The 12,396-nt window shown below is 36.1% G+C and overlaps 1 protein-coding gene across 18 annotated transcripts in view; it reads left to right on the top strand.

Annotated features, from left to right (window-relative positions):
- Positions 1-5,629: 5,629 nt before the first annotated feature.
- The window catches only part of POSTN (periostin), a 31,809-nt gene continuing 25,042 nt past the window's right edge, over positions 5,630-12,396 (top strand). For 10 of the 18 annotated variants that reach the window (XM_059838915.1, XM_059838913.1, XM_059838912.1 and 7 more), the window contains exons 1-3: positions 5,631-5,875; positions 7,353-7,451; positions 11,354-11,418. In XM_059838915.1, coding sequence (XP_059694898.1) covers positions 5,754-5,875; positions 7,353-7,451; positions 11,354-11,418 — 286 coding nt within the window. In that variant the 5' untranslated portion in view covers positions 5,631-5,753. Of the gene's footprint in view, positions 5,876-7,352; positions 7,452-11,353; positions 11,419-12,396 lie in introns of all 18 variants that reach the window. The other 8 variants (XM_059838917.1, XM_059838911.1, XM_059838916.1 and 5 more) reach the window with 2 other exon arrangements.

Raw genomic sequence — 12,396 nt, 5'->3', positions numbered from 1 at the left:
CCTTTGTTTTATGCACAGTGCAGGGTCTCCCTGGAATAAGACAATACTTCAGGATCGAGTTCTTATTAGTTGAGCTATTTATTGATTATATTAAGTGAACTCTTAATTTTTTAAAAGTTAAAACCTTAAATACTTCTATTCCTGGAAGAAGTATTTTGTTTCCTAGAAAAGTTAACCTGTCTTAAACTTCTCCAACTCAAAGAAATTACTTTTTCATAGTGAATATTGACATGGAGAATCCTTGATTTAGAACCCATCCTGGTTTCCCCCCCATATTTACAATACTGTACCTTAATCACACACTAAGAAGGTCCTAAAATTTGTGCCACACACTATAGCTGTTTGTAGGAAAGAGACACCAGACAAATGCACCGTCTTCAGACAGGATATATAGGATATAGATTCAATAAGGAAGGTAATATGTTCTTTCATGTCTAGAATTTGTTCCCTGACTTTCAATTCAGCTCTGTGCAGTAAACAAACTTGAATGTCAGACAAATAGAGAGCCTGATATTTTATACCAAGTGGGAAGACAGGGTCAAATCCCTCCCTGCTCAGTTTGGGGGGAAGCTGTGGCTTTCCAGTAGCTCTTGAAACTCAAGATTTTAAACTGTGTTTTATAGTCATTCCTGTAAATAGAATTATATTAATTTTTGAGATTTTTTTAATTATTAAATTGAAAAAACCCCACTTTTATCTATTTTAATATTTATCATTATTTTTTCAGAGATCAATCTTGCATTCAGTTTTGCATCATTTCCATTTAAAAAAAATACCTGAACAAGAAGTAATTTTAGATTTTGTTAACAATATTAATGATTCTGTTTCCTGAAATCTCTGAAAATCTGATAATTCTCAAAAAACTTCATAAAGTTGCCCAGACCACTTCTTTTTTCCCACATTAAGTTGATACTAGTACATTCTTTAAATAACAAAAGCTCTATCTTGGTATGTCATGTGCACTTGAAACTTGAGAAAAAAATCAATAATGAAAAATAATTGTAATGTCCAACCCATTTCCCTTCCATACACACATATAGAAGCTCAAACTGAGGAAGTTAAGCCTTAAAGTTTCACTGCACCTCAATTTTGGTAATTCTTATTTTCACATCTTCCAGATGTCTTTCTTGTGTTTAACCTTATAATGCCTGAAAGTATTTGTTTCTCTTCGAGCCACTCCTAAGTGCTTTTATATTACACTTAGTGGAAAGCAAAAGTAGCTCTTTTGTTATTACACTGCTATTGATCAATGGCCTAACTTAAAATATCTTTTTCATCATAAATTATTATTATTCCCATGTTTTTCACGCCCACCATACCACCACATCCATAAATTCCAGCATCTTTCTTACAGATTTGATTCGAGCCCTTGTATGTTCTAGGTTTCAAAGTCTGGATGTTACTGGAAAGACTTGTGGAATTCAGGATTATACAGCCCAAAAACAGCAAGAAGCTTAGAATTTTCCCTTAATTTGACAGTAGCAATCACAAAATTCAAACCAGATGAAACAGCTACCATTTGTGTAGTATACATATCCCAGGGATATGAGCCCTACTTAGTGTTCATTACAACACAGACAGTGCAATAAATGACCTTTTGATTAACTAGAAATGTGATAAATTTTACCTGCACTAGAGTAGTTTAAGTGACCTTTGAAATTTGTAAAATCTTTCCAGCAGAGTAAATAAGCATTTAATTGGGCCATTTAGGATGAGTATTACTGACAATTTGCTGTCATTTCAACCTTAACCAAAAAAAATTTTATTCACAAGGCATGTTCACTAACTAAATAAACTGGATGGCACTGGCAAACTCACAGGATTTTTCTTTGTTTGCTTGTCTGTGCTTTTTCCTTTAAGAAGTAAAGAACAGAGAGTGCAGACACAGTCTAGTTCATCATCATACCATCTAATCCTGGGGCAACCTTAAAAGATTAGTAGTGCCCAACCCAAACGCCCTTGCAGCTTCTACCTTGTCTTTGGGGCCCTCTAGTGCATTCTGCTGCTGCCTGAATGACTTCGTAGCTCGGATTGATTGGCTCCCCCAGCTCTTACCTCGGGGTTGCACTGACACTTGCCCCGTGCTTTACAAGCACAAGTTGGATTTTACTGCAGGCTGCCTTGACAGATGTGCTCATTCTCCAAGGAAGAAAACAACTGCTTGCCAATGGCAACAGCATCACCTGCTGTTGGATGAGAAATCAGCATTCCTTTTTCCTGAGTAGTTAAATTAACTACTTAATTTAACTACTTAAATTAAGTAGTTAATCCCTACTTAATTTTTCAGGGTAACTGAGCTGAATATGCAGATCAGGACTGAGGAATCAGACCATATAACTCATGCTTTACTGCTACATTTTATAGAATTTTGCCATGTGCACATTAAAATTCATGTGTTGGGATTTCTAGTGTCACTTTGGCCCAGAGAAAGCAGGATATTTTGATGTTTGGGGCTGTAGATTTTTCTCAAACAGCATAAGAAGGATCAGTCCATACAACAAAAAACTTTTGAAAGATTGTTTAGAAGCAATCCGTCCCTGGGTTTGCAAATCACCATTAAATATAGTTTCCTAAAGAAAAACAGATCCACAAATTGGTATACAAGATACTTTAAGTCTGAGTTTAGAATAACATCTAGGAACATTACACTTTAAGGCAGAAATTAATCAATTGGGGATTAAAAGAAATTTAATCATTATGCATAAAAATGATAGAAATAAATTCATAATCAAGAAACTGGAGTATGCACATGATATTTTAAAATTTAGGAATATTTCTTCTTCCATCAAAATTTCACTATAAAATAAAATAGCACTTTCTAAGAGATCAGATTGATTTTACAGCTCCTGTTGACTTGCTTAAAACCAGATACAGTTTCTGAGGATATACAAAGATGAATGTTTCCTTACAATATAGAAATAACCAAAGTATTAATTAGTATCTACAGCTCTGAATCACCAGAATGACAACTTTGAGTCTTCCTTTCTTCCTTTCTCCATTTTGTGTCTTCTATATTCAGATGGCTATGAGCTACCTTCATGTTTCTACACCCAACAATGCTTTCTGTAATTTAATTCACATGTATGTTTATATACACATGCTGTGTCACACAGTCACTGGGTGATGTCATGGGGAAAATAATATGAAGCTATTTTGATAAGGTCCTTTGTGTTGAAAAAACTTGAAAAGATAGATTAATGTATAGAATAGGTTTAGTTATTGAAAAAAGGTGGAAATACGAGGAGAAAAAATATTTGACAATGGGTGTCAAATTAAATTTAAACTTTAAAAAAAACCAATTTTGATTCAGGAGCAGAATTCTTTTTGTTAATTCCTGTAGCAAATGAACTGAGAGAACTAAGTCCAGAATTACTAGTGGCTTCTTTTGACCCATATTGCTATCACGTTGAGATTTCATTTTTACCGACAGGGTACAAATTGCTAATAGACAGATGTTTCTCTTGCTTTGATTTGATGCAAAAGAAGTTATTCACAATCCTAAATACTTTAATGCAAAGAATTTGCATCATATAGTTAAACTAATCCTCTTTAGGAACAATAAAATTAATTGCTTATCATACAATAAATTCTTAGTGTGAACAATTAACACAGGTTTCAGAAAATGACTTTACAGATTTCTCTCCACTAGAGGTCTCTAGAGAAATTCAATAAACTTCAGAATAGCAGATACCTCAGACTTTGCTTCTTGACATTATTTGCATGTCCTGAAAGAAGAAAATCAACATGTGTTCTATTCTTATTCCAGGTATTTTTTTGGATATACTCTTTCTGTTGTGGGTATTAATTATTTCTATTACTATGATAATAATTCAACTCCATTCAGTGTTTTAATCAATTTTATAGTTAGATATTAAACATTTATAATTAGAACTTCAACGTGACTTAGGAAATGATAGCACAAAGCACCTAGCAGAAGGAAGAAAAAAAAAACTAAGGTGGTAGCTTAGTTTACGTCTGCATTTACTGTTTTTTGCTAATGCTCATTAAGTACAGTATAATGATGTCACCAGGCTTGTTATTAACTGTTGGACTATAGCCTACTGTACTCAAGCAGAGATCAAACAGGATTCTCTGAGATTTGAGGTTGGGTCACTAATCAGAAAACTGGAAAACCATGGAAAGAAAAATGGTTGCCCTCTCAGATTGCTCCATCATTAACTGTGGTGGATAGCTCTGTAAACAAGAGCTCAACGCATGCAGCAGCATTAATTCCTACTTTTTTTTTTTTGGTGCTACATTGTAAGTGTGGAAGAGGAGAACATGAGCTATGCTGAGATCTCAGACATGAGGGAGGGACTCATGAGAAGACGTTACTGTGACAGTTCTGGGACTTTCTGAAGTTTTTCAACTTAATTTTACTGTGTATCTTCTGATTCTTCATCTTTAAATTGCGAACTGCGAAGACTACTCAACTAAGGCAAATTAGCAGCTTGAAATATCCCAGCTAGGCACTTAAGAGGTGATATTTCTCAGAGTATTTCTTGCTGCAAAGACCAGAAAGACATAAAAAGCTCTGAGAGGAATCAGAGCACAGCACTGATATTCTCCTAAAGCTTGTAATTTGAAATCACAGAGTTGGCCCATCACCTCCATCAGTGGATCTGTCAGTGAGGTTTCAGGCATGGAGCTCGTACATCAAGAGGTGTTGACACTTCCATGAGCTATCTTGAGTTTTTTGCAAGTTGGGTATTTAGAGGTCATGATAGAACAGAAGCCCACATACCATTTAACAAAATGTCTCTGCTCTTAATCTTAGAAACCATGAAGCGGTATGCAAACACAACAATATAAATGGCAGAATTTTTTCCTTGGCATGAAAATTTCAAGTTCCTGGGTTGCAGTCAACACATCAGCTGCCCCTGGAGCCTTAAGACTACCCCTTCATAGGAGACTTGACCTGACACTTCTGCCTCAGTTTCCTCAGTTACAGCTCAGGTTTACATTTTCTATTTCCATTACATTTTCCAAGAGGCTTTGAAGGACCGACAAATAAGTAGAGAAAGGCACAAATGCAAATATTCAGATACTCTGTGATTTTGATATCATAAGTAATCATACATTACATAAAGCTCTGTATGAAAGCATTATGTAACAGGACTTGTCATCATTAGAATTAAAATGAATATTTAAATTAATACTGCATTCGATTGAGTGACTACTTCATAATCAGAATATGTGTTAATAGGGCTTTTTTTTCTCAAGACAAAAATGCTATTTCAGGTTATTGGCAACTGTATTTGAAACTTTCATCAACTTCAGTAGTTAAACAGCTCATAGCTGATAACTGTGAGGACGTGGAAAACAAAGGAAAGCAATGCAGTTCTTATGGGAACAGACAACATCTTCCTCTGGGTTTGAATAAAACCACACGCAGTGATCATGACCTCTGGATGCCTCAGTGCTATAAATACTAAACCATAAGTCAAAGTCTAAACTTCTCAAACTCTCTCTGTTGTGTCAGCAGAATAAAATGTTAAGCCTTCTGTAATAAGGGAGAAATTAATCAATTGGGGATTAAAAGAAATTATTTTTATGGTTAATTAGGGCACTGATTTAGGTTACTAGAGCTGGCAGCAAAAGCTGCTTGCTGTTCTAAGGGGAGTGGTACAAAGTTTCAGGTTGATCCTGTGGTTCCCTCCCACCACCTTCTAGCATGTATATAAATTGTCAGCTCTTCAGACCCTTTGCCAGTTCTCTCTTCTAGACTTGCCAGAAGCAACAGAGGACTAAAGATGAAGATCTTCTTCTTATTCACCTTTTTGACTTTTTTGTTGTCTGCTTTTGAACAAGCAGCTGCTTTTGCTCACTATGACAAGATTTTAACTCACAGTCGAATAAGGGCACGCGACCAGGGGTAAGTAATTGGCTTTTATTTCTAATTTAAAGGGAAGCTTGTTAATCTTTATTCTCCCCTTTCTTCTAGCATTATATTACATGTAATTTTTCACTATGAATTTTTACTGTCATTCAAGTAGAATTTTCTTTAAAATTAATTTTACAAGGATTGTTCCCGAATAAAAAGCTTTTCACAGAGTTTTAAAAGGAGACAGAACACTGTTAAATGTCATAAAATGGAAAGAAATCTAAAATCACCACTTCTCAATGGATAAAATGTGATTCAGAATCACCAAAATTAATTTCAGTTTGTAAGTATTGTAATGGGAGATCAGAATATTTTGATGTGTTTTCAAGCTTTTGCAGAGTTGATAGCTATCCACAGTATTTGCTCTCTTTATTCCATCCTGATGAAAACCGTTAACTCTATTTAAATGTTTTCTAATGTGGGAATATATACTGGGAATCCTTTGTGAAACTTCTGTTCCCACTAGAGCAATGCAGCAAGCTGCTCAGCAGGGCTTCCAAAAGGCAACCCTTACAAGCCAGGCTGCTTGGAGACATGGAAATAATTTTAACAGCTGGTGTCAGGAAAACACATGTGCCTAAAGATATTTTCCTCTAGTCTTCTTAAGCAAAAAAACATTCTGTGAATAATAATTGTTTACCATCCTATCTTCCCACTGCCTGCTACACACACATGCTTTTCAAATTTTTTTTAGCTTTTCAAACAAAGAAGCTCACTAGCTTCCCGGTGATGTAAAGTATATATTCTAACTTCTAAGCTGATGAATTTTTTTAATTGCAGAAGTATAAAAATAAGGGATGAAATGCCCTTGCTCCATGGAATTTGACCATAAGAAATTCATCTTTTTACACCACCATGCTAAAGAATACGTATTCCTCCTCTGAAGTCTGTGACTCCTTTTATTTACATGCCAATTTACCCTTTGGTCCCCAGTAATTCCCAGAATGTTTATTTAGGTGCTTGCGGTACTCAAAATGGTTGGTAATCAAAACAGCTGATTGATTTACAGAAGACAGGGCTTCCTTCTACCTAAAGAACAAGGCACTTTTCTTCCCCATCTCCCCACGACCTTCAGCGCACAGATGTGTAAAAGACAAAAACTTTAATGAAAAGAGCCCCACTGGTTCACTGGTCCCTGGTGGCTGGTAATTCACTTCACAGGGAGAAGGGAGAAATGGATGTCGAGACTTGCCTGGGCACAGCTGGTGATCACTGCCCATCAGACCCACAGGGTCAAACCAGAACCAAGGGGAAGCTTCTGTCGCTGCAGGGAGGGTGGACTTGCCAAGGAATCCTGCTGGGCAGTCCCAAGAACTTGCACTGTGGCTACTTCAAAACACACCTGTCCTAGGAAATGAAACCAGATGTTAATTTTCCTACTCGACAGGAAAACTATTTGCTACTATTTCATGTAAAATTTTTCATGCATGAAAACTTCTTTTTAAAATGTGTCTCTCTGCACCCATAGCCCAAATGTCTGTGCTCTTCAGCAAGTTATGGGAACAAAAAAAAAATACTTCAGCACTTGCAGAAACTGGTACCAGCAATCCATCTGTGGAAAGAAAGCGTAAGTATGCTCTGCTTCCAAACTATTCTCCATTGACTGAGATAATAAAATGAGCGATTAGAAATCTCCTTTTCTCACAGACAAACTGTTTATAGTTTATGTTAGAAACTTTACTTCTCCTCCAGGTGGCATTGCAATACTGACTTCCCCTTTCCTTCTCTGGGCACACTGCAAGTCATCCAAAATACTTCACCTTTTCAGTAAAGTCTGCCATACTACTGACAACTTTGGCACTAAATTTTATTCTACCGCAGACACATTGGGAAGAAAGGTATTTCCTGAAAATGCTTAGAGTGGAGCTTGAATATTCTCTCAGGCAGTTTTGGAAAGCAACCTGCTTCTGTGGTTTTATTCCTAGATAGATGTCATGTCTTCCCATGAAAGAAAATCTGCTCTCAGAATGAATCTGAGGGAATTCATTACTTTGCAAAGCTCCAGAAGCAGTGCTAGATAACTTCATGAGTTAGGAAAAGTAGTTTGAAGCAGTAAGTGGTTCAGACTCATAGAACTGAAGTCATGTGGAGATTTTGTTCTCCTCATGACCAGAATTTTGAGGAATGTTAGTTGTAAAACATTTCACAAATCCTGTGCAAGGCCTCAAGAAGTCTAATACAGCCAACCAGAGAAAGACATTGAGTGGTGGGGCTGGGTGGGTTTGGTCATGACAGTGTACACAAAGTTATCACCTGCCCTTCCCCTTCCATTTTAACCCCCCTACCATTGTACAAGCACTCACAGAGCAGGGCTAGATGAGGAAAAGAACGTGTCTGAGAACAAGTTGAGTCATAGAACTCCTGAGGGCTGTTTAAGGGGTTTTTGTGGTTATAATAAAGCATCTGTTGTAACTTAGCTTTAGCCATTAATGAGTTTTATACTCTTCATACTAAAACCAGAAACACAGACAAGACTGAGAGACTTCTCCAATAAGAATACTAATCCAAAGGATAACAGCTCACCTCATGTCAATATCTCTATGTTAAAAAGTCCTCCCTAACTTATGTCTGTAAAATGTTGAAAGTTTTTATTGTGTGCAATTCCCATTTACAATGGAAGTATAACATACAAATTTCCTAAAATCAGCATCTGTTGGAACAAAAGTCTTTCCACTGTTTCTCAGCAGTATTTTATCTCCATGCCAGCAAGAAGGAGAAACAGATGAGTCACAGAGCTGATTTGAATAAACTGAACACTGGCTCTCTTTGCCAAGAATAACAAGGATTAAGGTAGTGCTGTTCTGTCTTTTTCCTTTGGAATATACTCCTTTGGATGAGGTCAGGACAATGTTGTACTTTTAAAAAACCACCAAAATCAACAAACAAACAAACAAACCAAACAAAACCAACAACAACAACAACAAAACAAAAAACAACAAAGACAAAGAAATGCACCCCACCAAAACCTCAAGAATGCATCATTGGTTTCTTAGCTGAATAATTGCTTTCTTTCTTCTTTCGGCCACAGGCTTATACTGAACTAGTGGGGATGCATATGAGGATAATTTCTGGTCTGGTCTGAGGTGGCATTTCCCCTGTGTGCTCTGCCTACACACAGATTGTACAGAGGAACTGCATCTTGCACCAAATTTTATCTGGTTCTGACCTTATTGTGGGATGATGCCCCATACAAACCTCTTCCCTCCCATCCCATCTTTCTTACATTTTGGGAACAGCTAAAGAACCTTCTAACTGCAAAAAACTGTAAGGGAACGTGAATAATGTAAGTAGGAACTTGCTGACTGAAAGGAAGCCTGGGCTGTGCATAGCAAGATACGTGTTAAAAAAGTCATTGATCTTGTAATTCTTGACTGAAGAAGCATTTTCTTCTTACCTATGTTCTTCAGCCAATTTTCTGTCTTTCATTAATTGTATCATTGTTGAATGTGGTATGAGGATTAAACTTGCCATGTTTTACTCTATGCTTATAACTCAGCTGCCTCTTTCCTTTTTCCAAAAGCTAATTAAACTGCAATATTTCATAGCCTCCCATGGGATGAGGGGGAAATATTTTCTATTCCAAGGGAGGAAAATAAATTTTCTCATGACAAAGCAGTTCACACAGTTAGGAGAACATTTTAATTCCAATTTTGCTACACTTTTTTTTTAAACAGATAATCAGATTATTATGTTTTTATTATTAGCTTCTGGCAAGGATGCAAGAAGGATTAAGAGTAAAAGGTTTATCATTAGATTAAAAATCTGTAGCCTGTGCTATCCATGCATTCCCAAGACACAGCCTTTAATGAATTGCCTTAAAGAAAGAGATGTATTAAAAGAACTATATAAATACTTTCAATATATGGCTTCTCAGTTGAAAATATGCACGTGGAAGAAGGGTGAATATGTCATGTACATATGTGCATAAGAAGGAGTGGATAAAAAATATTTTCATAGAACAGAGAAATAAAGGACTGTGTTTAAAAAAGAAATCATTTCACCACCTCTATCAGATTGCTCTCTTTTATGGAATGATAATCCTCACTTTTCCAATCCTGCTGTTTAACACTATTTTTCTTTCAGTCTACTTTATTTTAAAATCTCTTGATGTAGTTTGGATGTTGAAGATATTAAGACCAACATTTCATTTGAATAAGCTGTTCATTTTAATGTGGTTGTGATTAACTTTTTGTCAGCTTTAAATTAGGAAACATGAGAAAAATGTACTCAGCTGCCAGCAAAGATTCTGAAAATTAAAACTGAACTGTAGTGGTTAAAGGCCCAGTAAAAAGCTTCAAGGAATGAGTGTTTATAACTTTTGAACTGCCAACATCAGCCACATCTATAAAAATAAATACGTTATGTGAAACAGTGATGTCATTATGGTGCACCATATACTATACAGTGTGCCATAAATTGAAAAATAATATCTGACATTTAATGTATTAAATTTCTTCCAAAAAGCCAAAATTACTTCAGTGATAACTTTGGTAAATCTGCATTTTCCTGTAAAAGAGGAGGATTTTTCTAACAGGTCAATGGTAGAACTCTTAATTTCTGTCTATTAAATAAGAAGACATTATATCTTATGAGAAACAATGTTAAAATGAACATTACATTATAGAATTGTCATTCAGCCCTGGTTTGCTGTTATGTGTAGCTTATGTGTATTTGAGAGTATTTTTATATAACATTTCCTGGCCCCTGGCAATGCTAAGCTGTGATGACAAGCTTTTTAAACCCTGGGTTTGTTTCCTTGTATTCTGGTTTTCATCCTTACTTCATTTACCTGTGAACTTTCCCTTGGATCCATCTATCCTGTATTTAGTGACTTCCTTCGCTGTAACCAGTTTTATGTCTGTTCTTAATTAGATCTCTCCCTCATTCCTGAGCTTCTTCAAATTCTTCCTTGGAAAACAGAGGTTCTCTTATCCCACTTTTTATCTCCCTACAATGCACAGGACCTTCTCTGAAATACTATAACCAGTATGTAGGTGGCCACACCTAGTTTTAATTTCTATTAATTTCTATTCTGTTCATTTAAGTATGTCTTTTTCTTTACAACCCTTCAACCAGGATTTTATTTTAATATCCTCATCTTTTTTCCTTTTTGTTCAATGTCATAATCTGATCAATACACAATAGATGAACTAATGTTCTTCAGCTGCTGTTCTAGTCACATCATCTTTTGGTAACTCTATATGAGTGCTATAAGCCTGCCCATGTTCCCTCCCAATGCTTAAATTTTATGATGAGAGTCATTCTTTAAATTCAAAAACTGTAAATTTAGTAAAATATGACCAATTTGTAATCAATACAAAAAAAGGCTGAATGACAAGAAAAGGCTGAAAAGCTGGAGAGTATGTGCCAGCAATGAAAAATTGATAATAAAAATAAAATTAAACTTAGCTAAAATTAGTTTATTTCTCCTGCATATTATTTAATGGTGCTTTTGTCTGTATCCCACAGAACTGTCTTATATGAGTGTTGCCCTGGCTATATGAAGATGGATGGTACGAGAGGATGTCCTGCAGGTACAAGCTTATTTTCTTATATACAAATTGGCACGTGGAAAGGATTAAAATTCCAGCAGAGTTTCAAAGGTGATCAGCATAAGAAATGATTGCCTCTTTTTAAGAAGCGCTGCCTAAGAATGCACAGCTTCATTTGCATGTGGCAACCACAATTAAAAATTAGATAGCACTGAATTTGATCATAAAGTCTAGGCTGAATTTCCCAGCTCCTTCCAGGTTCTGGATTGGTGAGAAATGATAGTGTCTTCAGTTCCCAAAGCTGCCAAAGAAGAGCTTTAATTCCTATTTGCCGGGGTCTCTCTTTCTAGCTGGTCAGAGTGACCCCGACTAAAGTTCGAAAGTTTCTTTTCTTAGCCCGGTGCTTGAAGAAGAAGTCAGGGCTCTTCATTTTTTCGGTCTCAAGATTGTTTACTGCATCTTATCTATAAAGTTCTTTTTCTCTGTTTAGCCGAGATCTGTTTGGCAGGACAGCTAGAGGCACTCCCCCCACCTTCAGGGCGGTGTTATTTTTATATACTACAAACTACGTGTACAATATTTACAGTTATTTTCTAATACTTATCATCTATATTAGACAGTGAGTTTCTACTTTAGACTAATCTAAAAGTGTTGACATCACTAGACAAAATGGAGGTAGAGAAGAAGAAGAAAGGTTAGACACGCTCAAATCTCTCCATCTTGTCACTAGAAACTCTTATACTAAAAATCTTAAAACTTACATTTAGACTCTGTAATTATTTTATTCTTACACTATTTACACTATTGTGACTTTTATTTCTTTCTATAAAGGTGACAAGTTGTTTCGTGGTTCGTAATTGAACACGCTGGTGTTCTGGGCTGTGTGCCAGGGTCTCTGAGCCCCCTGGCAAGGGTCTCAGGAAACTCTGGACTCTCAAAGGAATGTCTTGAGTTCTGACACCTATTCCCATCAAATCCATAACTAGTATAAAGCACACCGGTGTGGTCAGAAAGCCAGGA

Source organism: Haemorhous mexicanus, chromosome 2, assembly GCF_027477595.1.
Source record: "Haemorhous mexicanus isolate bHaeMex1 chromosome 2, bHaeMex1.pri, whole genome shotgun sequence".
In the NCBI taxonomy this organism is placed as follows: domain Eukaryota; kingdom Metazoa; phylum Chordata; class Aves; order Passeriformes; family Fringillidae; genus Haemorhous; species Haemorhous mexicanus.
Note: the sequence above shows the minus strand (reverse complement) of the source record. Positions and strands in the feature narration are given on the sequence as shown.